A 26,158-nucleotide genomic window follows, 5' to 3' on the forward strand; every position below is an offset into this window, starting at 1 on the left:
ACGTATCATCAAATTCATAGATATCTAGAGATTAACATATTATTCATGTCCGGGGGACGAAATAAATAATCAGTCAGATCGAATTATGATGATATTTATGAAGTGTTAGCTCTCTTACGGTTAGAGTCAGTTTTAAAGCTCTATATTTAATTATACTATCGTCAACTTCTCGAATGGGGGGAAGCTAGCTGTTTAAGACTCCAAAACCTAGATTTGTACAAAACAAACTTATTAATTAATTACAAATTTTTAATATTAACCTATAAAAATTTTGATCTGACGCATACATTACTTGAGTAAACTTCAGCACTCGGACTTTTCTTATCAATCAACCTTTTTGCTGTGTATTAACTATAGAAAGACTCAAGACTTGCTACATTAATAAGCATTAGATGCAAGTGTTAACTTTATATAAAGTTTCGAGTTCTATGGCCAAATATGAAAACAAAGTTCTGAGTTGCTAGTAGTACTCCATCGAATCAAATCTCATCAGAGTAAAACGAAGACACCGCTCCATTGCAAAGGCTTGCTTGATCGCTAACCAAGTAAGAGTTTCTTGTTTCTTGTTTCGTGTTTCCTAGCCAGCTACTTATATGTATAATTCATTAATTATCATCGGATCAGCTAGTTAAAGATCTAAATTACGACTAGCCTCTCCGGCCCTCTCTCCCTCTCTCCCTCTCTCCCTCTCTCTCTCTCTCTCTCTCTCTCTCTCTCTCTCTCTCCCTCTCTCGCCCTTCTCTCTCTCTCTCTCTCTCTCTCTCTCTCTCTCTCTCTCCCTCCCTCTCCCTCTCCCTCTCTCTCTCGGCCTAGTTATATATGTGTGTGTTATAGGGACTGACAATGGGAAGAGGAAAGATTGCAATTCGAAGGATCGATAACTCCACAAACAGGCAAGTGACTTTCTCCAAGAGACGGAGCGGGCTTTTGAAGAAAGCAAAAGAGCTCTCTATCCTATGTGATGCCGAAGTTGGTGTCGTTGTATTCTCCAGTACTGACAAGCTCTATGAATTCTCAAACACCAGGTATAATTTAATTTAAATTAAGTTTTTTTTATGCAACAAGTATATGATAGTCAAAGAAATGTGTAATTTGTGATTTTTTATTTTCAACTCACTTATGTCTTCATTATGTGGTTACCTCTCCCAGCTAAATATGTAACTATATAAATACAAGTTTATATCATTTCTGTGTGTACTTTTTTAGGGCCATTTCTGTATGTACTTAACCAGTCAAAACAACACAATAAATTGTTAATACAAGTTTTGGCATCCATCTGCATGCACCCGACCAGCACAAGATATCGTCATACGCACACAGCTGGTATTGGTAACCGATTGGTTAATAGGCTTTTGATTTGTGTTTGATCGCAAACCCTAGCTGTTTGTTAGTTATAATTATTACCCGTAATCTTATGAACTTGGCTTCGTTAGAATATATCACTATCCGGTCATTTGAGGACAAACTCTTCAGGTCTTATTGTTCATAGTTCAAGATCGTTTCATTTAGAAATGGTTTGTGCTTTCTCTTACTTGGGTTTGGAGTTCAAAGTAAACATTAATTATATATATTATACATTAATTTAATTTCATGACTACTACTACTTCTTTAGCTAATTGATGTATAGCAAAGAAGTCATGCAGCTACGCGACAAACTTTAATTGTTAACTATATATGTTGAAATATGTTACTATTAGTTAAGCTTTAAATTTAACTAAGATAAAAGTAAATTAAACAGTGAAAGTACTAGGCGTGTGATAAAATTATCAAGAGATTCTGGATAGAAAAAGTAAAACTTTAGATAGCTTAATTAATATGGAAGAGTAAGATTGATAAAAACTCACCAAAATGTACATGTACGTATGGCATTGCGGGATCCAGTCATGTTAATTAGGTTCGCTGAATCCAGAATTCAAGAGCACTTCAGTGGAAGATTTCGCCTCACAACATTAAATAATTAATTGTGTTCGAATCCTCGAGCAATGTCAAATATTTCAAAAAAATTCTCAAACTAATCTGCCACCGACTATAACTTGATACATTTACATAAGAAAATTTGTTCCCGAAAACTATAGCATTTTCTTTAGGTAAGTGAAGAAAAATGCATGTGTAACATATTGTCATTCAAAATATGTTCCTATGATCACGCTTGGATATTGTTGGATACGTAGAACTTAGTCACTGAAGAAAGGCTGATTATTGCTAAATTAGGTAAAGTGAAACTTGCTTTAAGTACTAATCAGTAGACATGCACCATCGTCTACTTGATCCTTTGCTTGATCTGGTGTACCAAAAACATACCATCTACCTAACGTACTTTTAAGAAATTAATTACATACATGATGTTAATGTTTACTTCTTCTACTCTGTAGCTTTACAAAAGTTTGTAGTATCATTTGGCACTTTCACCTGTACATCTATATGTATATATATAGTTAATAGTTTAAAGTATTAGCTAGTAATATACATGTCAGGAAAAATTATTAGTGAATAATATTGGATGGGATAAACTGCTTCAATGTTACATTGCGGCTACTACAATATTTCATTACGACAGTTGTATCCTACCGTAATGAAATATTCTAATAACTGTATCACATTCAATGTTAATTAGCTAGGGAACAGTTCCCATGTGTCAATGCCTTTTCATTTTATATACATTTTATGCTTCCTTGGTTACTAAATGTCTGTATGTATCAGCATGAAATCAGTGATTGATAGATATCAGAAAGCTAAAGATGGAGATAACCAACTACCGACTCCAGATAAAGAAGTTAAGGTACAATTTATCGATTCAATCGGATTATATGCAACCTCTAAAACTGAATCTGAAGAAAACATTTTGAGAGAGGTTTGTAAAACCTTATCAAGTTTTACTTGTGTGGATGGACAGTAACAAAATGTTGCTATGATCCTCGAGGTTTAATGGTTAACTTTGTAAATATATCTTCATCCTATACAATTTATCTATACAAATAAATTATAGTATATTTATAAATCTAATGGATCTCAAATAAAATTCAATTTGATTCATAGCTAAGTACAAGACATACACAAAATTATTTGCTAGGATTAACAAGTAGAGGTGGATCAATGTGATAATTGACTAGTGATTAATTAATTTGAATATGATATATATGTAAGTCACAATAGTTCAATTTAACTCAAATGTTGGAGAAGATTTTATTTGAACAACTTACTTGTAACTAAATGTTCGAACAAAGAATATACATTCTCTGTTTAGTACATTGCTCAAGTTCTATGAGACAAAGATTCACTACCCTTAATTTGAAAACTTAATCCCATTTTGTAAGTGAAATTTGACATGTAATTACTCTATTGCTATCAAATTTCCATGATGGTTGAGGACGCCACTGTATGCCAAATTTATATGTACTAAGGGTATGCAGGTTTGCTTGTTGGAACAATATTTATGCAAAAGAATTACGCGGAATAACATATTTTTGATGTACATTTATGTCTAATTTTGAAGAGAAAATTGCATTTTGCACCCCTTATATTTGGCCAAAACTCAATTTTGTATACTTATTTTCATAAATTACAGTTTGCATCCCCTTACTTTGAAATTCGCTTCAACATGTACTCTTTTTGCCTAATTTTTTAGCCCAAATTGTTATCTCCGACAATATATCTTATATTTTTTCTTCAATAATAGATTACATATGTTGTTGAAGACAATAATTTGGGCAAAAAAATAGACAAAATTTGGCAAAAAATTGAAGCGGATTTCAAAGTAGAGGGTGCAAACTGCAATTTATGAAAATAAGTATATAAAATTGATTTTTGGCCAAATATAAAGGTGCAAAATGCAATTCTCTCAATTTTAAAATAGGGATATGAAATATCTTTACTTCGCTTTACCTATTAATTAGAAATATGTCTCATAAAACAAAATTTCATATACTATATATATCATGCATACGTAGGATTATGTTCAAGTTTAAAACTGCGCATGATAAAATGTAGACATATTCCACAAACCTTGTTATTCCAAGACAAACGAACTATTTTTCAATGGAATTATGTTGAAAGAGAGACGGGTATTTTGCTTGTACGTATGTATGGCGCCAGGGGGTGCATGACGTCTACACACAAAAAAAAAAACTCGTTTTTCGCTTCCGTTATCTCACTGTTTTATATCCACCTCTGTCTTTTTTCGTTTCTTCATCTATTTTGCTCTCAAAACCAATTCAATCAACTTAACACTAAATTCTCAATATCCCCCCCCCCAGAGATATTCAATTAATTTTCTCAGGCCTATACATATACCCGGCTTCAATGGCGTTTGCATAAAGCTGCTTAATTTTAATGTAAAAAACCAACGATGTTGGGGTTCTTATTCCTCAATTATTCAGGCCTTTAAGCTAAATGATCCTCAGTTTATAAATGTTACGAGAATAAAATGCAATTTGGCTTGTCATTGTTATCTCTTCCTCTCAGAGCAATATTGCTCGGTCAGCTATGTATAAGATGATCACAGTCTTAAAGCTATAGCATCTGTGGGTATTCAGGCCAACATTAGTTAATTCTTACGTCCTCTACAAGCCTCTCTACATAATTCCATTGCAAACTAGTTTGTTTGCCTTGACTTGACAACACTCATGGAATATACAAGGATCCAAACTGTGTATATATAAGCAGTGGCAACTTGGAGTTAGTTTCGAGTTTTGCAACTTGCAGAGTTGAACCTGAAAGTTAATTAGAGTATAAATTCACGAAACTGATACTACTAAAGGAAGATTCTATTTTGTGCAATTCTTGCATTCAGATATTCTATTTCTAGCTACTACATGAATATGATATTAATCGCTCTACAAATTCCTAGTTTTGGCAAAAGGAAGCAGCCATCCTAAGGCAACAACTACAAGCACTGCAAGAAAATCATCGGTAATTTTCACTATATATGTTAATCTGGTTTAAAAACTGATGGTGATATCTAATGATTACATATTATTGATGTAGTACTAAGTACGTATCCTGCATGTTATTATTCCTTTATTGATATTCATTACAAAGAGTTTATAGCTCAAAACTCATCATGAACATGCTTACTGTGCGATTTTAATTATTGGGCCAGGCAACTGATGGGAAAGGAACTTTATGGCTTGAGCGTCAGAGACCTGCAAAATCTAGAAAATCAATTGGAAATAAGCCTGCAAGGGGTCCGGATGAAAAAGGTCAGAAAACCTAAATTTGATGATGCAGGATTCCCGAGTTCATTCATATATTATATAGTGTGAAAATATCAAGACTCATTTCCTAAGATTATTCTGGCTAGGATTACGGTTCATTTCTGATGCATAATGTTGGTCAATTTGCAGGACGAGATATTGATGGATGAGATACAACAGCTACAAACAAAGGTTTTCTCGGACATTAATATATAAAGTTTCTCAGCCTTAAATTTTTTGAAATGATATGCTGAATGATTACTATTAGTTACAATGAGCTTATTTGAAATTTTATTACAGGGAAATCTTCTTCACCAAGAAAATATAGAACTCTATAAAAAGGTAAACCTCATTCGTCAAGAAAACATGGAAATAAACAAGAAGGTATATATCTAGATATCATGTTGGCAGCTGCTTACTAACGATAGTAATTTGAAGGCCACCCTATTAATCGTGCCCGGAAATCCTGATCACTTACTCACAGCCGAGGATAATTGTTGCCAAAGCCATTGCTTAACTAATGAAAGGTTTATCTCTTCTTATTAGATCTATGGAAGAGATGCAATAGTACGTGACAGGAACTACTTGATTCCCTGCGACTTGAGCATTATGGAGGACCCTCGGGTTCCTGTCCGTCTCCAGCTCTGCTTGCCGGAGCAACGAAGTATTAAGGTACCAGAAACACGCGGCCCGAAATCAAGGTAAACTTTTATATGTTCACCATCCATGTCCTTTAGATTAAGTACAGTACCTTAAGGAATGTGAGTACAGTTTTGAAATGAAATTCAAGAAATTTTATTATAAATAGTACATGTAGACATTCGGGTATATGAATATATGACAATACTAACCGGTAACATTCCAATAAAAAAAGAGATTATATAAAGGAGGAGACCGTCATTTAATCGACCCGACCCTGGCTGACTCTAATCTTTGTGATTAGGTATATTTACTAAAAAATCCATTTCACCGCAGGTGACATAAATTTGCATTGGCGGAATTTAACTACACTGGAAGCATAGGATATATATCACCAACAAATGTTACATATCCAAGGGCGGTAGTTGCTTGAAGGGAATTCCGCTCAATTATTTACAAACACAATGTGTATTATTAATTACATAATTAGAGGACTTATCTCCTAACTCTTTAGGTGCCCAATTTGTTAAATAAACATGTCTCCTATCGTTTACCTCTTTTAGTGAGTTTATTGTTAGCTTTCATGATTAACTAACTTGTTGGAATCTTTGGAAACAAGTAAGTTATAAATATATATTCACACAATCACATTTTAATTGTCACATTTCGATTTATACTGGTCAAACTGATTTAAATTTGACCGAAATTTATTAATAATTTATAATTGAACAAAATAAAAAAAAATACATCACTAGAAAGTAGATTTAATCTACTTTAATATATAACTTTTAGTTTTTCGAAATAATATAAAAATAATGTTTAATTTTTGGTTAAAATTTGCTCAATTTGACTTTTATAAAAAGAATTGTGACAATTAAAATGAGATGCAGGGAGTATAAGAAAAGTCATGTACAAATCATCATTTAATCCGAGAACACTGAGATCATATGTATTCACCAATCAAAATATTCAAAAATATATTATTTTACAAAATTATTGAAAATTGAGTATATTTTACAAGCATCACATATTTTGTTGAATAATGCATTTTAAATTATTATGTACGAGAACATGTATGATTTCTAAAATTTAAATTACTGCACTATAAATATCCTGATGCAATGTCTTTCTGTTATAATAAGTCAAAATAATATTATAATATGTACATTTTAATATTAGGGGCGTTATATTTACGAGTATTACATCAATACTCCCTAATATAATATTACTTTGGCTGTCTATTTGCAGCATATAGAAAACTATTACAATAGGGTCCTTATGAGACCCTGATTTAACATTGTAATGACCAATTATAATAGATTATAAATATTATATTAGGTTCGAATTATTTTATAAAAATGGGTCCCACATACATTGATGTAACACTATATATAAATAAATATTGTTGTGAGTAAGCAACAGTTGTTCATATAGCTTTTGAAAATTGTTCATATACCTTTTGAAAAACATGCTTTATTTAAATAACAATCCCAATAGCAAATATCCGCTATTAGATAACAATTTCGGCAGCAACATAACCAAACTTATAAATCAGATTTACATAACATTCTCGTAAATTTATAAACTATAAAAATAATAAAGTACGATGGAAAGCAAATTTAATAACATATCTAAAAAGTATTGTATTCTGTAATTTTTTCATTTTGCTTTTTCCTGGATTCCACCAAATTTGCAGAGAATTGAGCCTGCTTCTCTTTGATTGACGGATGAGGACCCTGTATGATGCATTCGGTTTTGACACCATATTCCAAAGTGAAAATAATTTTATGCATATCTTTACGATCTCGACATGGTTACAATATCATCATAATGTTGAATTTGTCATCCTCAAACAAATCCTAAAATATAAGATAAATATTTAGCATAAGACAAGAAAAATTGGAAACCAAAATTAATTACAGTACAGTGTCATAATATATATGCATTTCATTAAGAAGAGTTATAATTATCTTGTGTTCATATTATATGATACTTTCATTAAAAAGTTTGGTTTCCAAAATCGTTACAATTTATACTTATTTATGAACAACTTAAAAAGTTAAAGGACTAAAAAATAATTGCATAGTTTAAAGATAACCATTTTCGTAATAAATATACATGATAACTTGTATATAAAATTATAGAAATTCACATTAGAACATTGGCAAGTTGGACCATATTTACGAAGTACATTCCAATTTCTACAACCTAAAAATTGGTTGAAGACAAGTCCGTATATACTAATTTATGATAAACTAAAGCAAATAATGATACCATTAGATGTTGTGCAAGACATGTCTGTATTATAACAAGACTAAGTCATATTGACAACCCTAAGATTTAGTTGTATGATAGTCTTAATCTATATTTTGTATTGTATCACTTGAGTCCGTAAAAATGTTAAAGATCAGACGCGAGTATTTTTCTGTGAACAGTCTTAAGCCTAAACTCTGGAAGAAGATCAATAAGATCATGCCTCAAAGAAAAGCTGAAGAAACTTGGAGTTGGATAAATTTGTTTTAGGAAAAATATTCTAAGTCAAGATATCTACAAGTCACATATCAAGTAATATAGAGAAGTCATACGAGAACTCCAGAATGACTTATTGAGAATTCCAAAATGACTTATAGAGAAGTCTCAGAGATATCGACAAGTCGAATGAAGATATGAAGATTGGAGATATCGACAAGTCAATTTCTCATTAGAGATCTCAGAGATATCGACAAGTCAAAATAGATATAGAGATCTCAAAGATATCGATAAGTCATTTCTGCATATAGAGAACTTAGAGATATCGACAAGCCAAAATGAAGATGTGAAGATTGGAGATATCGACAAGTCAAAATACATATAGAGATCTCAGAGATATCGACAAGCCACTTCGACATGCAGAGTTTTGGAGACCTCGACAAGCCAAGTTCACTTATAGAGAACTCAGAGACCTTGACAAGTCAAAGACACTTATAAAGAAGTAAGAGATCTAGATAAGCCATTATACTTATCGAGATGTCAGTTCTCTATACAATAAATTGGAGATCTCAATATGAACCTCAAGTACAGAATGCAGACAAGTTGAAGATTCAAGATTATCAATCAAAAAATGATCTAATCACTTAGATTGAAAAGTCTACAAAAGCAGCTTGAAGAGTGTAAGATTAAGGGCCAAAATTAACTGACAAAGGAAGGTCACAAACCTGCAGAATTTGCAAAAAATCACTAAGCCAGAAATAGAAAGCTTTAGAGATAACTTAAAGTAGGGTTTAGTACACCTTATTGCATGCTGTGTAAACCCGTGTTTACTAATCTATCAATTAAACACTGGTCCTTTATTTTAAAGTGTAAAAAACAGATCTAGATTTTCTTGTACTCTCTCAAGATGGAAGCTGAGTTCATTACTTACAAAGAATCCAGAAATTTGTAGCAAGATATACTTAGTTTTAATACAGAGTAAAGTGAGTTTTGAAATTACTGTGTTTGTTGTGCATGGATTATTAATTCTGTTAAACACAATATCTCTACAAATTAGACTACTTTGTTCACCATATCTAAATAGTTTGCAAAAAGCTAAAAATTAAGAAAACACATTCACCCCCTGTGTTGTACTCAATATCTAACAAGTGGTATCAGAGCAAAATCTGAAAGAAAATAGATAAAGATCTTGGAAGTATGAGTGCATAAAAGATAAGCAATATCAAGATAACAACCTTTGAGAGAATCAACTATACACTCTGGAAAAAGAAAATGATGTTGTTCATAAGGATGACCAATCCATTATATATCCAGATTCTCAAGAATGGCCCTTTCATCCCTATGGAAATGATAGATGAATCTAAAGATGGAGACATGGTCATCCTAGCTCATTATACACCTAAGGACCCTTCAAAATACTCTGAATCTGAGAAGGAGAAAGTCTCTCTAGATAGTGGCCTACAATTAATTTTGATAGAGTCACTTGACAATGTCATGTACAACAACATTGTCAACTATGACACAGCTAAACAAATCTGGGAGAAAAGAGAGATTTTGTTTGAAGGTACAGAGGAAGTTAGATCCAACCAAAGGAGAATACCGGTGTCTCAGTATGAGGGATTCATATAAAAAGCCCAAAGAAGGAATTACTGAAGTTTTTGAGAGGTTTAATAAATTAATAAATGACTTGAAGCTACATGATAAATATTATGAAGCTGAGGATGTTAACCTGAAATTCCTGCCAGCTCTTCCTGACCATCTTGAACAGAAGATATCAGCCATTAGAGAAGGAAGAGATCTAAGCAAAATGACACTGGAAGTTCTGTATGGAATCTTGAAAACTTATGAACTTGAGATGTTGCAAAGAAAGTCATTAAAGGCAAACCATGGACATGTGGTTAATGGTTCCAGTGCCTTGGTTGTACATGACAGTGGAAAAAGTGAAGATGAGCAAGATGATTAAGTTCCAATTATTCAAGCTGTGGAACAAAATAACAAATGGCCTAAGAAGCAAGTTATTTTTGAAGTAGAGGAAGATGAATACTACACCTTGGATGAGCTAGATAAAATGGACCAATCCATTGCTTACTTGGCTATGAAATTTTCCAACATAAGAGTCAAGAAGCCAAGGTTTTTCAAGAACAAGAGACAGTCTTCCAACAACAACAATTAAAAACCAAAAGCTCGATATAGCTCAGCTAGCAAAGATGGCTACAAAACTGGATCAGTGGACAGATCAAAGATAAGATGTTTCAACTGTGATGAGTTAAGTAATTTTGCTACTGAATGCAGGCAGCCCAAGAAGGTGAAAAGGACAAGGCATATTTGAAGTTGGAGGAAAAGTATGAAACTCTCTTAAAGAAACAGTCTGGAAAAGCTTATAATGCAGAAGAAAAATATTGGGATGATACTGATAATGATGATGAGGATGAAGAAGTTGGAAACTATGCACTAATGACTCTTGAGCATGGAGAATCATCCACTCCAAAATCAGAGGTACCAACTCTAACCACTATTGATTTAAATGCTAGTCAATATAAGGAGACTGTTGAAAAGATGAGTGTATAGATGTTTCATATACACGCAAGTATGGTGGAAGCTACTAAGGAAGTTAGTAGGCTGTCAAAGATAAATGAAGAACTTGAGATTGAGAAACAAAATTTAGAACTGCAGCTTGTTGAGCTTGAAACTGTCAAGCAGGAAAATGAATATCTAAAGAACAAGCTGAAGTGTACTAGTGAAATGAAAGCTGTGTTGAGGGAAAAGATAGAAAAGAATGAGGTGAAGTTGAAGTGTTTTAGAAATGCTTCTCAGTTAGTTTATCAGTAACATGAGAAGAACAATCCATGTGCTAATATAGCCATTGGCCTTGACTATGATGCCTTGAACAACAAAAAGAAGAATGAAGGTGACAAGGGCAAAGCTACCGTAAATAAAAATGTCCCAGCTATGATGAGAAAGGTTAATTCACCTTTGTTCAAGGCATGTGAAGTCAATTTCAGTGAATATGGGTTGATCATCAAGCAAGAACTTGCAGATGAAGATAAAGAAATAAAAATGAAGAAACCACTCCTGCTACTGAAAGAAAGAAAAAACCCATGGTTAACCAAGTTCCTAAGACACGAATACAGAAGGGAGGAAAAAAACAGGAATGGTAATATAAGAGTAAAGAAGAGCGACAAGTATTTAGTGAATCAAATGCAGAAGACCCTTACTCCATTTATGGCAAATTTGACTGCATACCTTGAAATATGAAAGTGATGAAAAGTTGTTATAAACTGATAGTAGATTTGAAATATGTTAATTTTGAATCTACAGACAAAAAGGAAAATGCAAAAAAAATTGTTCACGCTATTCCTTCTGAATCAACACATTTGAATTTTTCAAATTCTGTCAGCAAAAAGAAAGTACTCAACACTGCTTGGGTAGCTAAACACACTTAATCCTCATTGTGTGCTGGGCAAAATAAAGAGAGTCATATGGATCATAAAAAGTGGATGCTCAAGACATATGACAGGTGATAAGGCCCTGCTATCACATTTTGGGGAGAAGGCTGGCCCATTAGTGACTTTTGGAGATAAAAGCAAAGGTTTCATAATGGGATATGGCAAGTTAATTTCTGGAAATATTGTCATTAAAAATGTAGCACTGATAGTTGGTTTATAACTGAATCTTCTAAGTATTAGTCAATTCACAGGTAGAGGATTCAATATTTCATTTGACAAAGGAGAATGCTTAATCATCAGCAAAAAGACTAGTGAAGCTGCTCTGAAAGGAGTAAAAAAGGGAAGCCTGTTTGTTGAAGATTTACACTCAGCAAATAAGGAAGGAATCGGTTGCTTCTACACCAAGGCAGTTGTTGAGCAAAGCAAGCTATGGCACAAAAAGCTCCCTCACCTGAATTATAAGGCAATCAACACCCTGGTGAAAAAGGAGTTAGTAAGAGACATGCCAAATCTGGAGTTTGCTTAAAATAAAGTTTATGAGGCTTATCAAAAAGGAAAAATGAAGAAGTCAAGTCACAAGAGTAAAACTGTGAATTCCATAAGTGCATCTTTGCAACTTATCCACATGGACTTATTTGGACCAGTTAATATATTATCAATTTCAAGGAAGAAATATGCACTTGTGATGGTGGATGACTACTCAAGATATACATGGGTAGAATTCATGCATTCTAAGAATAAAACTCCACATATTTTAATTGAACACATCAAGAAGATTGTGAAGCAAGCTGAAGATCAGAATTATGTGAAGAGATTGAGGAGTGACAATGGCACAGAATTCAGAAATGCAACTTTAATTGAATTCTGCAAAGACAAAGGCATTGTTCAAGAATTCTTAGCTGCTAGAACACCTCAGCAAATTGGGGTAGTTGAGAGAAAGAATAGAACACTAGTAGAGGCTGCTAGAACAATGCTGCAAGATGCCAAACTGCAACAAGTTTTTGGGAAGAAGCTGTCAACACTGCATGCTATACTCAAAATAGATATCTCATTAACAAGAATCTTGGAAAATCACCCGACTCAATCTTATCTAAAAGGAAGCATACTGCGAAGCATCTTCATGTGTTTGGAAGCAAGTGTTATGTTTTGAAAGACAAATCTGAATATATGGGAAAATTTGACTCTCAGATTTTTGAAGCAATTTTTCTAGGATATTCATTGGAGAGAACTGCATACACAGTCTATGTGCTTGAACAAAAGAAAATTATGGAAAGCACAAATGTGACTTTTGATGATTACAAGTATCCAGGCTTGGAATGCCTTGATGAAAATGAAATCGTGGCCCTTAAATTTGAAAATCTCAACATTAATAGTGATTCTGAAGATGAAGCTGAAGTCAACACAAACAACAAAATAGATGAAGAGTCAACTGAACAAGTGAACCATGAGAAGGGAAGGTCATTTCAAATACCTGAATTTGATAGCACAAACTCAGGGGGAGAAAGAGGAGAAATTTCTGCAAGCCATGCCAATGGTCAAGAAAATGCAGAAAATTCTAGTCAACAAAGTCACACCAGGAAATGAGATAGGAGTCACACAAGAGAAGCAATTATTGGTGATCCAAATGATGGAGTGAGGACTAGAAGTACAACTGCTAACGATGTCTACATGCATGCTTTCTTTCACAAGTTGAGCCTAAGAAAACTGAGGAAGCCTTACTTGATCCTGATTGGATATCTGCAATGCAAGAGGAGTTAAATCAGTTTGAAAGAAACAAAGTTTGGAAGTTGGTTCCTGCACCAAAGAACATAAGTGTAATTAGAACAAAGTGGGTGTTCAGGAACAAAATGGATAAAAATGGGATAATCACAAGAAACAAAGCAAGGTTGGTTGTGAAGGCTACACACAGGAAGAAGGAATTGATTATGATGAAACTTTTCTCTAGTTGCAAGACTTAAAAAGATAAGAATCTTTCTTGCATTTGCTGCACACTCAAACTTTAAGGAATATCAAATGGATGTAAAGAGTGCAATCCTAAATGGTGAGCTAGAAGAAGAAGTTTATGTGCAATAGCCACCGGGCTTTGAAGATCCTAAATTTCCATATTTTGTCTACCAACTTTTAAAGGCTCGCTATGGATTAAAGCAAGCACCTAGAGAATGGTATGATATAATGTCAAAATTTCTAACTAAACATGGATTCTTTAGAGGAACTATTGATAAGACTCTCTACAAGCAATATGGTGGTGATATGATCCTAGTTTAGATCTATGTGGATGATATCATTTTTGGCTCTACTAATGAAAAGCTATGTCAAAGATTCTCAAAACTCATGCATAGTGAATATGAAATGAGTATGATGGGAGAGTTAAGTTACTTTCTTGGACTTTAAGTCAATCAAAGAAGTGATGGAATCTCCATCAGTAAAACCAAGTATGTTAAAGATCTATTGAAGATGTTTGATATAGTTATTGTTCACCTTACAGCTACAAAGTTGGATGAATATAAGAAAGGAAAAAGTGTGGACATGTTAGGTCACACAACACTGTAGAAGGGGGTTGAATACAGTGTTATTATAATCAAATCGATCTTGAACACAAGTAACAGTAAACATATATATTCAATATAATAAACTCTATTATAATGGAACTGTTCTCTCTCAGTGATGAACAAATATCCCTAAGAGCTGCTAGGTTACAATGTATAATCTTCAATATCCCTAAGAGGTGCTAGGTTACAATGTATAATCTTCTCGATAATGATAATACTTATTGTGTAAACCCGAAGTCTGTGTTTATATAGTACACAGTTACAAGATAACTTCTAATTGATATGGATATAATTCTGTCTTCTAAAATATATCAATCAGATATCTTCTACAAGTCTTCTAGTCTTCAAACTCTTTCCATGCATATCTTCTTTTATTTAGTCTCGATCTTCTACTGTAAATCAGCTTCCTTCCTTAAATGTAAGTCCTCCCACACTTAAGTTCTGATATGACCTTAAGTTATGATATGAAGTTCTGACTTCCGGTAAGTCCTGATTCCAGTAAGTCCTGATTTGTCATGTTGTTAAGTTCTGAAAACGAAACACAAATCATATTAGACATGATATCTCAAATATATCTAACAATCTCCCCAACTTGTAAATTATGCAAAATATACAAGTTAATAGATTTGATGATGTCAAAAACATTTAAGTACAAATGCAATAAGAGTTTAACTAGATAAGTAACTACAACTTACAGTCCTTGTAGCTTTTACCAATCTCACTAAGTCAATCTAAAACCATAATCCTTTTATAGTCTACAATCCTTTTAACTAGATAACTAACTACAACTTACAATGTACTATAATCCTTTTAACCATATATTATAGATTAAACTCGAGGCATGTTATGTGTCATCCTCTTCATAATTTAATCCAGGTTTCCTTGATCGATGGGTAGACTATAACATCAAATCAACATTTGAGCATGGCCATGCATTTCATAGTCTAACTCAAATAAGAGGCCAATAATATTACTTCTAATATAGGAGGGTTAAATCCTTTCTAGATCATTCATATTTCTCATATGATTCATAATATACCCAATTTACACTTTTATCATCACCCAGTCAAAGGTAACTTTTAATGCAACCAAAGTAGATTAATTCTCATATAGAAATATAATGATTTCAAGTCTAGGACCAATACATCATTATCACTGTGAGAATTACTTATGACACAACAGACATGTAGAATCTCACATTGGGTCTTCCAGCACCATGTATATAATACATGTGCCTGTGTTTGACTTTAGTATCACTATACCTATGATCAATGAGATGTGATCATCAGTCAACATTCACACTAGTTTTAATGCATTATTATTGTTCCTTAATAATAATACTCGACTAGGGATCTTTAGGAATATCGATACTATTCTCATAATCTCATTTCTAAGTCACGTACATAGAGATATAAAATTATATATCATATTCCAAGGACATTTATTAATCTAACATCTTATCACAGAAAATAAAGATATAATAAATTACTAAAGAATAATCCATATAATCAGAATTAATAATCCAAATATTTCATAATATAAACATAATAGTGTTGTCTCTAGGGCACAAACACTAACAATCTCCCACTTGCACTAGAGCCAATCACCCAGATATCTAATACCCATGGAACTAGTATGACCTTCGTGCTTTTGCTGGGACAAAGCCTTAGTCAGTGGGTCTGCAACATTATCATCAGTATGCACTTTACATATATGTATATCTCCTCCATACACCAAGAATGAATCTTTAGTCCTTTTCAAGTACTTAAGAATATTCTTGACTGCTGTCCAGTGACCCTCACCAGGATTAGACTGGTATCTGCTCGTCATGCTCAAGGCATACGAAACATCAGGTCGAGTACATATTATCGCATACATTATAGATCCAATTTCCGAAGCATATGGAATTTTGCTCATATGGCCCTTATCATCTAATGAGTTAGGGCAGTTGTCTTTTGAGATCAATATCCCATGAGAAATTGGGACATATCCTCTTTTTGCCTCTTACATCCCAAAACGATGCAATACTTTGTCAATGTATGTACTCTGATTTAGGCCGATTAATTTCCTTGATCTATCTCTATAGATCTTGATCCCTAATATATAGGTAGCATCACCTAAGTCCTTCATCGAGAAACTATTTCCCAACCAAGTCTTAACAGCCTATAGAGAAGGTATGTCATTCCCTATTAGTAATATGTCATCTACATATAGTACTAGGAATTCCACGTGGCTCCCACTAACCTTCTTGTAAACACATGGTTCATCTTCATTTCGAATAAAGCCAAATTCTTTGACTGTTTCATCAAAATGACGGTTCCATCTCCTTGAGGCTTGCTTCAATCCATAAATAGATCGAAGCAACTTACAGACCATCTTAGCAAACTTGGGATCGACAAAACCCTCAGGTTGTATCATGTATTAATCCTCTTCAAGGCTCTCATTTAAGAAAGCGGTTTTGACATCCATTTGCCAAATCTCATAGTCGTAGTAAGCAGCTATTGCTAGCAAAATCCTGATGGACTTGACCCTAGCAACTGGTGAAAAGGTCTCATCATAGTCTATACCATGAACTTGTTTGAAACCTTTTGCCATCAATCGCGCTTTATAGGTATGTACTTTACCATCCATGTCAGTTTTCTTCTTGAAAACCCACTTGCACCCTATAGGTTTTATCCCTTCAGGTGATCAACTAAAGTCCATACTTTATTTTGATACATGGATTCCATTTCGGATTTCATGGCCTCTAGCCATCTCTTGGAGTCTGGACTGTTCATAGCATCTTGGTAGGTAAGAGGCTCATCATTATCTATGAGCATTACATCATCATCTTGAGTCAAGAGAAATCCATAATGTCTCTCTGGCTCATGACGAGCCCTACTAGATCTACGAACAACCTGTATTTCCAGAGTAGGAACATCTTGATGTACTTCCTGCCCATTTTCCAATTCTGGTTCAATATTATTTTGTACAACTCGATCTTCATCGAGATCTATAGTCCTCCCACTAATTTTCTTTGAAAGTAACTCTCTTTCAAGAAATACAGCGGTTCGAGCAACAAACACTTTGTTCTCGATAAGATTATAGAAACTATACCCTTTAGTTTCTTCAGGATATCCCACAAAATAACATTTATCCGATTTTGGTCCCAGCTTGTCAGACACCAAGCGTTTCACAAACACTTCATATCCCCATACATTCATAAAAGACATGTTGTGACGTTTCTCAGTCCATATCTCAAATGGAGTCTTTTGAACCGATTTAGTGGGAACTCGGTTTAGTGTATATGCAGCCGTTTCTAGAGCATAACCCCAGAAACTTATTGGAAGATCTGCTAGACTCATCATCAATCACACCATGTCCAACAAGGTATGATTTCTCCTCTCAGAAACTCCATTCCATTGAGGCATTCTGTTAGGGCGAAATCACGCACTAATATTCACGCAAGTATACGCGTTCGCAAGTAATATAGAATACTTTCTAGTTCGTTCCCTCAGAGACTCAAACTAAGTTATTGTCTAATTTAACTCACTCACCAATGTATGATTACTTCTCAATGTTAAGATAATAACACTTAAAATTGTTGATTAAATATTAACTATAATTAACTACTTAATTAACCACTTAACTAACACTGCAATTTATCAATAATAAAACACTCATGAGATCACAACTTCATTATTACTCCCTTCTATAGCCATAGTTATTACCTTTAGCATGTGACAGTGATGATATTAATCGAATAACACAAAACTGATAAAAGCCAACTTTCATTGTACTAATACCATTCTACCAACCATCCACAATTAAGATAGAAATTGAATAGTCATCAATTATGTTGAGTTCCTATATGTCTACAGAAATTGACAACACAATGATTTAAGCACAAGTTATTCCTTTTGATTACATAGGGCAAATAAAACTGTTAGAGTTACCCACTAATCATGCACAACGTACATGAACCTATGCTAGCATGGCAAGTTCTAAATCTCAAGATCCACTGTCGCTTCACAAGAGATTAACACCCTATCTTATATGTTCGTGACGCACATAAGACGAATACGCACAACCAATACTAGATATCATGCAATCATCACACACTAAAGTATTAAACAATTAACTAAAGAATTCCATAATAAATCCGTTACAACCCCATGATCACGATTAGCCCATAATAGAACTTATCGCCATCATGGGTTTATATGAAATCATGATAAACGAACACAAGAAAATAACAACTAAACTAATTATATTAAAATAGAGTACGTCACAAGAGTAAATAAGTCAAAGCAAGAAAACTAGCATCCAACGTTACAACGAAACAAGAATCACAAGAATATATGCTTCCTCTTCGTTGCTGTGTGCTAAATCGGTCTTCTTCCTTATCTCCTTCGCTTCTTGCAAAACACAATCTAAAACATAATCCCCTCTTAATACTCTGTGAAAAATGTCTCAAATCTACTTATATAATAGTCCCATAAAACTCAGATTACATAGAAGTTGGAAGCCAAACAGAAGTAGAAGTCTAAAACAATATATTATTTTCCCCGACCCTGCGCGGCCGCTCAGCATTTCTGCGCGGGCGCGCAAGGTTGCTGCGCGGCCGCTCAGCATTGCTGCGCGGGCGCGTAGGACCCTACTGGAAAATTTCCAGGTTTGCTCCGTTTCTTCGCCGTAATCTGCCCGTTCTTTTCCTCTCGCAATGGTGAACACATGCCAAGGCTTATTCTTGATGATTCCTCCTCCGAAATGCAACTAATACCCTGAAATGCATAAATACTAGAAAAATGCATCAAATACACAAAATACTTGATTTCAAGACACCAATTTAAGCCATTTTAAGACGTTCTAAGTGGTATAAAATGCCACTTATCACACCCCCAAACTTAAATCGATGCTTGTCCTCAAGCGTCACAGACTCAAAAACAAATAAAAATATGCATGAATGCAATCTATATGAAAATGCAACGATCCCCCTTACTACAATTAACCAACCAAATTGTCACGTCTCAACGAATGCAGTTAGACACTAAAGATCAAGAAACTCATGCAAACGGACATACCGCCAGAAACGTGGTGTGTGCAAATGCTTAACAGATATGCTTCGGAACTAGACCAATTACTATGACTAGACTTTCCTCAAGGCAATCCTACGATTATACAAAGAATAAAAATTCTAGGCACAAAGTGATATACAACACTACAAGAACTTTAGAGCTTACTACGGAATCGTGCTTTTTATTTACAACGCAAATGCTTATTTGACCGTGCAGTGAGTGAGGTCCACAAAAGACTTATACAATGGTATCCATGTAACGAGCGTTAGGTTAGCGGATCCCAGACTCTAAAAGCCTTAGGTCACTAGGCACAAAGTCCCCTAAGAACTTAATAACTCGAATACCAAAGAGCCCACTCTTGATCAATTACGCCAATTTTATTTTATTTTATTTTTTTTTTTTTAACTCTGAGCAAGTGCGTTTCGCTCCATCTTGCTCAACCCTAGACTACTCGCATAACATGCGAGCCGGCTACTAGCCATTTGACGCCTAGCCACAACTAGCAACAAATTCCATTTTTACTCCATTTTTTTTTCTTTTTCATGCCTTTACCACTAAGAACCTATTATCAAATTCTAAGCATAATAAATAGATTATCCTCGAAAATAATCAGATCATAACAACAATCTAGTCCTTCAGCATTCTCTAAGACTTAGTGACAATACAAGTGCTTCTAGCATGCATATCAACCTACATAACTTAATATCACTTTAATGCTATCACTACACTCGCATCAATATCACAATTCAGTCGATAAATCATTGCAAAAGGGATCATGGTATATGCATGAGCTATATGATATGACAACAAATAAAGCTATATAAAAAAAACTATATGGGAAAAATTATGCAACTATATGAACTAACTATCATGAATATGCAACTATATGACACACACAAAATATTCCTTAACTACCACCCCCAAACTTAAAATCTTCACTGTCCCCAGTGAAGGTAGTAGAAAGGAACACAGGGTATACCTACTTGGAGTCATCATCATCATCACCCTCAGTGGGTGGAGTATCAGGCGGCGGGTATGCAGAGTCCTCACCAAAAACTGGCCACTGGATATCAGCTCCAAGGCCTCGAAAAGCAGTCCCTAACGCAAGGGTGAGCTCCTGAGCAAACCTGCTCTGCGTCTCATACATGGCATCCATCCGCCGTGAAAGCCTCCTATACTGGGCATCACCCATCCCAGCACCCTCCTGAGCTCTCGAAGAACTAGCCTCACCACGCCCTGGCCTGGCCATAGTAGCACCTCGTGCTGGACGCCCTCCTGGAAGATGATAACCCAGCCCATGCTCCCCAGGCTCACCACCGGTCCACTCCTGCATCCCATTCAGAGTGCCAGAATCTATAGGAGCTGCTGGCAACTGCAACTGCTCATGAGCCGGCCAGTTCACTCCTACTGCACGGCATAGCTTTGTAACCGTGGATGCATAAGGGATGTTCATATGCTTTGCTCCCCTCAAAAACTTCAGATTTTTGGTAGATAAACTCACCAAGGTCCACATAGTATTCCTCATTCAGAATTCCCCACAACAACTGTGCTCTCTCAACTGTGACCTCATGTGCATGTGAAGAAGGCAAAATATTAGCACATATAAATGCGTTCCATGCACGGGCATACCTGTTCATGGCGATCGCCGAAAAGTGACGATACTCATTATTGGCTGGACTGCGGTTCCAAACTGTGCCCGGTCGACAGAGAGTCGCACAAATCAAATCCAAGTCAAAATCCTCAGCAGTCTTTTCATTCCAGTTCTCCTCCTCGGGCTTCCTCTCTCGCTGTCCAATCACTCGGTGAATCGCCGCAGGATGATAATCAACCGTCAGCCCCCGAACTACAGAAAACCCATTCTTTTCAGCCTTCGCGTTCGCGTAGAACTCGCGAACAACACTCATCGGTACTGCTTCGGGTGACTCACAAAAAGCTATCCACCCCTTCTCTGCAATCATGGGCAACAACTCACCATCCCTCCCTGATGGTAAAAAACCCCTCTCCTTCTGAATCGGCTTCCCCAACAGCCTAGTGTACTCCTCCTTCGCGGCTTTGTCAGTTAACCGAGGCCTTGCAGCAGTACCCCTTGATGAATCAGCAGTAGGAACTGTGCTGCTGCTGTCAATAGTGCGTGCTCTCTTGGGTGCCATTGATTTGTGAATAAAAGTGTGTAAGAACTGATTTTTGATGTTTATGAGAGGGTTTAAGTGTAGGAAGTTGTGGGAGATATGTAGGATAGGTGTATGTATATATAGGGTGTGGAGTAGGTTAAATTAGATTAGGAGTGGGGTTGAGGGATAAAATCATAGGGTAATGGGAAAAGAATTCGTGGGTTTATGGGCTGTAATGGGTTTTTGTGTTTTTATTTTTTTTGTTTTTTTTTTTTTGAACTGTAAAAAAAATTTCTGGAACTCGACCCCTACGCGGCCGCTCAACATTTCTGCGCGGGCGCGCAGCAAGCTGCGCGGCCGCTCAGCATAGCTGCGCGGGCGCGCAGAGGGTCTCTGGAATTTTTTTTTTCAGCCCCTGTTTTCTGATTTTTTTGTGTTTTTGGATAGGTTATTAACTTCTAAGGGTTCCTGTAACAACAATTCATGGGTTGCCTCCCACGCAGCGCTTCTTTTTCGTTATTAGCTTGACGTTCCGTTCCTTTCTCACGTAGTTAACAAAATGGCACTAACCACCTCTCAGTTTGCCATGTCCCCATAGTAGTGCTTCAACCGCTGACCGTTAACCTTGAATGCTTGGTCCGAATCATTCTCAAAAATTTCTACCGCTCCATGTGGAAACACAGTTTTGACAATAAAAGGTCTAGACCACCTTGATTTCAACTTCCCAGGAAAAAGTCGGAGCCGAGAGTTGAATAACAGAACTTGTTGCCCTGGCACAAACAACTTAGGATGTAGCTTCCTATCGTGCCACCTTTTCACCTTTTCCTTATACATTTTGTTATTCTCGTACGCTTGAAGTCGAAATTCATCAAGTTCATTAAGCTGAAGCATTCTTTTCTTACCAGCTGCATCTAAATCCAGGTTCAATTTCTTCAATGCGCAGTAGGCCTTATGCTCAAGCTCCGCCGGTAGATGACATCCCTTACCGTACACCAACTGAAACGGTGACATCCCAAGTGGAGTTTTGTATGCTGTTCTGTAAGCCCAAACAGCTTCATCGAGCTTTAAAGACCAATCCTTCCTTGATGGACAAACAACCTTCTCTAGAATGTGCTTTATCTCTCTGTTAGACACTTCCGCTTGACCATTTGTTTGCGGATGATAGGCAGTAGCTACTCGATGATTCACATTATAACGCTGCATCATAGAAGTGAACTTACGGTTGCAAAAATGCGATCCTTCATCACTTATGATTACCCGAGGTGTTCCAAACCTTGTGAAAATTTGCTTATGAAGAAAATTTAGCACTGCCTTTGCATCATTTGTTGGTAAAGCTTTAACTTCGACCCATTTTGAGACATAATCGACTGCCAGCAAAATGTACTGATTATTGCAAGACGAGATAAAAGGCCCCATGAAATTGATTCCCCATACATCAAAGACCTCGACTTCAAGTATCACATTTAATGGCATCTCATCCTTCCTTGACAAATTTCCCACTCTTTGGCAACGATCACACCTTAAAACAAACTGATAAGCATCCTTGAACAAGGTGGGCCAAAAAAAACCTGCTTGCAGAATACGAGCTGCCGTTTTCTCACCTCCATAGTGTCCACCATAAACCGTGGAATGGCAGTCTCGTAATATCCCCTCCGTCTCACAGAACGGGATACATCTCCTGATGATCTGGTCAGCTCCCTGTCTAAACAAATATGGTTCATCCCACATATACCACTTCACCTCATGCAGAAACTTCTTCTTTTTCGCGGATGTCAAATTGGGAGGCATTATATTGCTGACAAGATAGTTTACAATATCTGCAAACCATGGTTCTTCCTCCTGAATTGCAAACAACTGCTCATCCGGAAAAGATTCATTGATTAACGTCTTATCTTGTGAAGTAGAATCGGGATTCTCCAACCTAGAGAGATGGTCAGCTACTTGATTCTCGGTACCTTTTCTATCTTTGATCTCTAACTCAAATTCCTGAAGTAAAAGCACCCAACGAATGAGTCTCGGCTTCGAATCCTTCTTAGAAACCAGATAGCGAATAGCTGCATGATCAGTGAATACTGTCACTTTCGTACCAAGCAGATAAGATCGAAATTTCTCAAAGCCAAAGACTATAGCCAACAGCTCCTTCTCAGTAGTGGTGTAGTTCAATTGGGCCCCATTTAAAGTCTTACTCGCATAGTAGACCACATGGAAGAGATTTTTCTTGCGCTGTCCCAGAACTGCACCTACCGCATAGTCACTCGCATCACACATCATCTCAAACGGTTCTGTCCAATCTTCTGCTGTAATAACTGGTGCCGTGATCAAACTCTCCTTGAGAGTCTCGAATGCTGCCAAACATTCATCATCAAATTTGAAAGGCACATCTTTCTCAAGTAAATTGCACAACGGCTTAGATATCTTTGAAAAGTCCTTGATGAATCGCCGATAAAAACCCGCATGACCGAGAAAACTACGGATTCCTTTCACTGAATTAGGTGGGGGAAGATTTTCAATGACTCCCACCTTGGCCTTGTCCACCTCCAGACCTTTGCTAGAGACCTTATGCCCAAGGATAATGCCTTCACGCACCATAAAATGACATTTCTCCCAATTAAGCACCAAATTAGTTTCCACGCATCTTTTGAGTATGGCGCGCAGATTATTCAAGCATTCATCATATGAGTGTCCAAAGACGGAGAAATCATCCATGAACACTTCGACGTTATTTCCAATCATGTCAGAGAATATAGCCATCATACATCTCTGAAAGGTGGCCGGGGCGCCACATAACCCAAACGAAACTCTACGAAAAGCAAATGTGCCAAATGGACAAGTGAAGGTAGTCTTTTCCTGATCCTCTGGTGCAATACAAATCTGATTATACCCGGAATACCCATCCAGAAGACAAAAATACTCATGTCCCGCCAATCTGTCAAGCATTTGATCAATGAATGGGAGAGGGAAGTGATCCTTTCTTGTGGCTTTGTTCAATTTTCTATAATCCATGCATACTCTCCATCCTGTAACTGTTCGAGTAGGGATGAGCTCATTCTTTTCATTTGCGACCACAGTGATACCTCCCTTCTTAGGAACACATTGTACAGGGCTCACCCACGAGCTGTCAGAAATAGGATAAATGATGCATGCATCTAGCCATTTCAGAATTTTTTTCTTCACCACCTCCTTCATGATTGGGTTCAGTCTTCGCTGCTGTTCCACAGTTGGCTTACTACCTTCCTCTAACAGAATTTTATGCATACAATATGAGGGACTTATCCCCTTGATGTCTGCTATAGTCCATCCTATAGCCGATTTGAATTCTCTCAAAATCCTTAAGAGCTTGTCTTCCTCACTACCTGAAAGGTCAGCTGAAATAATAACAGGTAACGTAGATGAATCACCTAAAAAGGCATACCTCAAGTGTTCAGGTAATGGTTTGAGCTCTAAGGTAGGCGCTTCCTCTATTGATGGTTTGAGCTTCCCTTCAGCGTTCTTGAGGTCAGAAGTACCAAGAGATTCAAATGGTATATCTAGCTTTCGCTTCCAGGGAGAAGCGTTCAGATATTGTAATTGCTCGTTGCTATCTTCATCATCACTGTCAAATTCCCCCACTAAGGCCTTTTCCAATGCATCAGACATTAGCATGTGATCGAGTTCCGAAGTAACCGCAGAATCAATCACATCCACTTTTAAGCACTCCTCATCTTCTGTAGGGAATTTCATTGCCTTGAATACGTTGAAGGTCACATCCTGATCTTGAACCCGCATAGTACGTTCTCCTTTTTGCACATCTATCAAGGTACGGCCAGTTGCCAAGAAAGGCCTCCCCAAGATTATGGGAATCTTTTTATCTTCCTCAAAATCCAGAATAACAAAATCAGCAGGAAAGAAGAGCTTATCCACCTTGACGAGCACATCCTCAACTATGCCCCTTGGGTAAGTAATGGAACGGTCCGCCAATTGTAGCGACATGTATGTGGGTTTTGGATCAGGTAGGTCCAGCTTTTTAAAGATCGACAACGGCATCAGATTAATGCTTGCTCCCAAATCTCAAAGGCACTTGTCAAAAGTTAGATTGCCAATGGTGCAAGGAATGGTGAAGCTTCCTGGATCTTTCAGTTTTGGTGGTAACTTTTGTTGCAGAACCGCGCTACATTCTTCCGTGAGAGCAACGGTTTCAAGGTCATCCAGTTTCACCTTCCTTGAAAGAATAGTCTTCATAAACTTCGCATAACTAGGCATTTGTTCCAGAGCCTCAGCGAAAGGTATATTGATGTGAAGTTTCTTGAACACCTCCAGAAACTTCCCGAACTGTCTATCCAGCTTTTGTTGCTGCAATCTCTTAGGAAAAGGTGGTGGAGGATAGAGCTGTTTCTCCCCTGTATTAGCCTCAGGCAGAGTGTGTTCAACAGTAGTCTTCCTTGGTTCCGCCGCTTTCTCCCTTTGCTTAGATTCTTCATCTCGAACTTCAGCTTCGACTTCTTTTGCCTTTTCAGCATCAGCTACTTTTCCAGACCTTAAGGTAATAGCCTTGACTTGCTCTTTAGCTTCCTTCCTGCCTGGTACTTCCGTGTCACTGGGAAGAGTGCCAGGTTGACGATTGAGCACTGCATTGGCTAATTGACCGATTTGATTTTCCAAGGTCTTGATAGAAACCGCCTGACTCTTGCACAACAGCTTAAGTTCCTCAAAATCAGC

At 36.4% G+C, this 26,158-nt stretch overlaps 1 protein-coding gene across 2 annotated transcripts; it reads left to right on the top strand.

Moving 5' to 3' along the window:
• The first annotated feature begins 339 nt into the window (after positions 1-339).
• On the top strand, positions 340-6,382 carry LOC141716904 (MADS-box transcription factor 23-like). 2 transcript variants are annotated; one of them, XM_074519062.1, is made up of 9 exons: positions 340-545; positions 835-1,025; positions 2,701-2,779; positions 4,847-4,908; positions 5,099-5,198; positions 5,343-5,384; positions 5,493-5,576; positions 5,739-5,893; positions 6,168-6,382. In XM_074519062.1, the coding sequence occupies exons 2-9, from the start codon at positions 844-846 to the stop codon at positions 6,169-6,171; spliced, it is 708 nt and encodes a 235-aa protein (XP_074375163.1). In that variant the 5' UTR covers positions 340-545; positions 835-843; the 3' UTR covers positions 6,172-6,382. The 2 variants fall into 2 exon arrangements, with proteins under 2 accessions (XP_074375163.1, XP_074375164.1); XM_074519063.1 differs by having other exon boundaries at positions 5,493-5,534.
• The last annotated feature ends 19,776 nt before the right edge of the window (positions 6,383-26,158 follow it).

Source organism: Apium graveolens, chromosome 4 (genome assembly GCF_009905375.1).
Source record: "Apium graveolens cultivar Ventura chromosome 4, ASM990537v1, whole genome shotgun sequence".
Taxonomy (NCBI): domain Eukaryota; kingdom Viridiplantae; phylum Streptophyta; class Magnoliopsida; order Apiales; family Apiaceae; genus Apium; species Apium graveolens.

Bases quoted from the DNA above. Each gene is read 5' to 3' on its own strand.
- LOC141716904 (XM_074519062.1), top strand. From the start codon at position 844: ATGGGAAGAGGAAAGATTGCAATTCGAAGGATCGATAACTCCACAAAC. The intron at 5,385-5,492 runs GTTTTCTCGGAC...ATTTTATTACAG, and splicing joins TACAACAGCTACAAACAAAG to GGAAATCTTCTTCACCAAGA. The intron at 5,577-5,738 runs GTATATATCTAG...TCTTCTTATTAG, and splicing joins ACATGGAAATAAACAAGAAG to ATCTATGGAAGAGATGCAAT.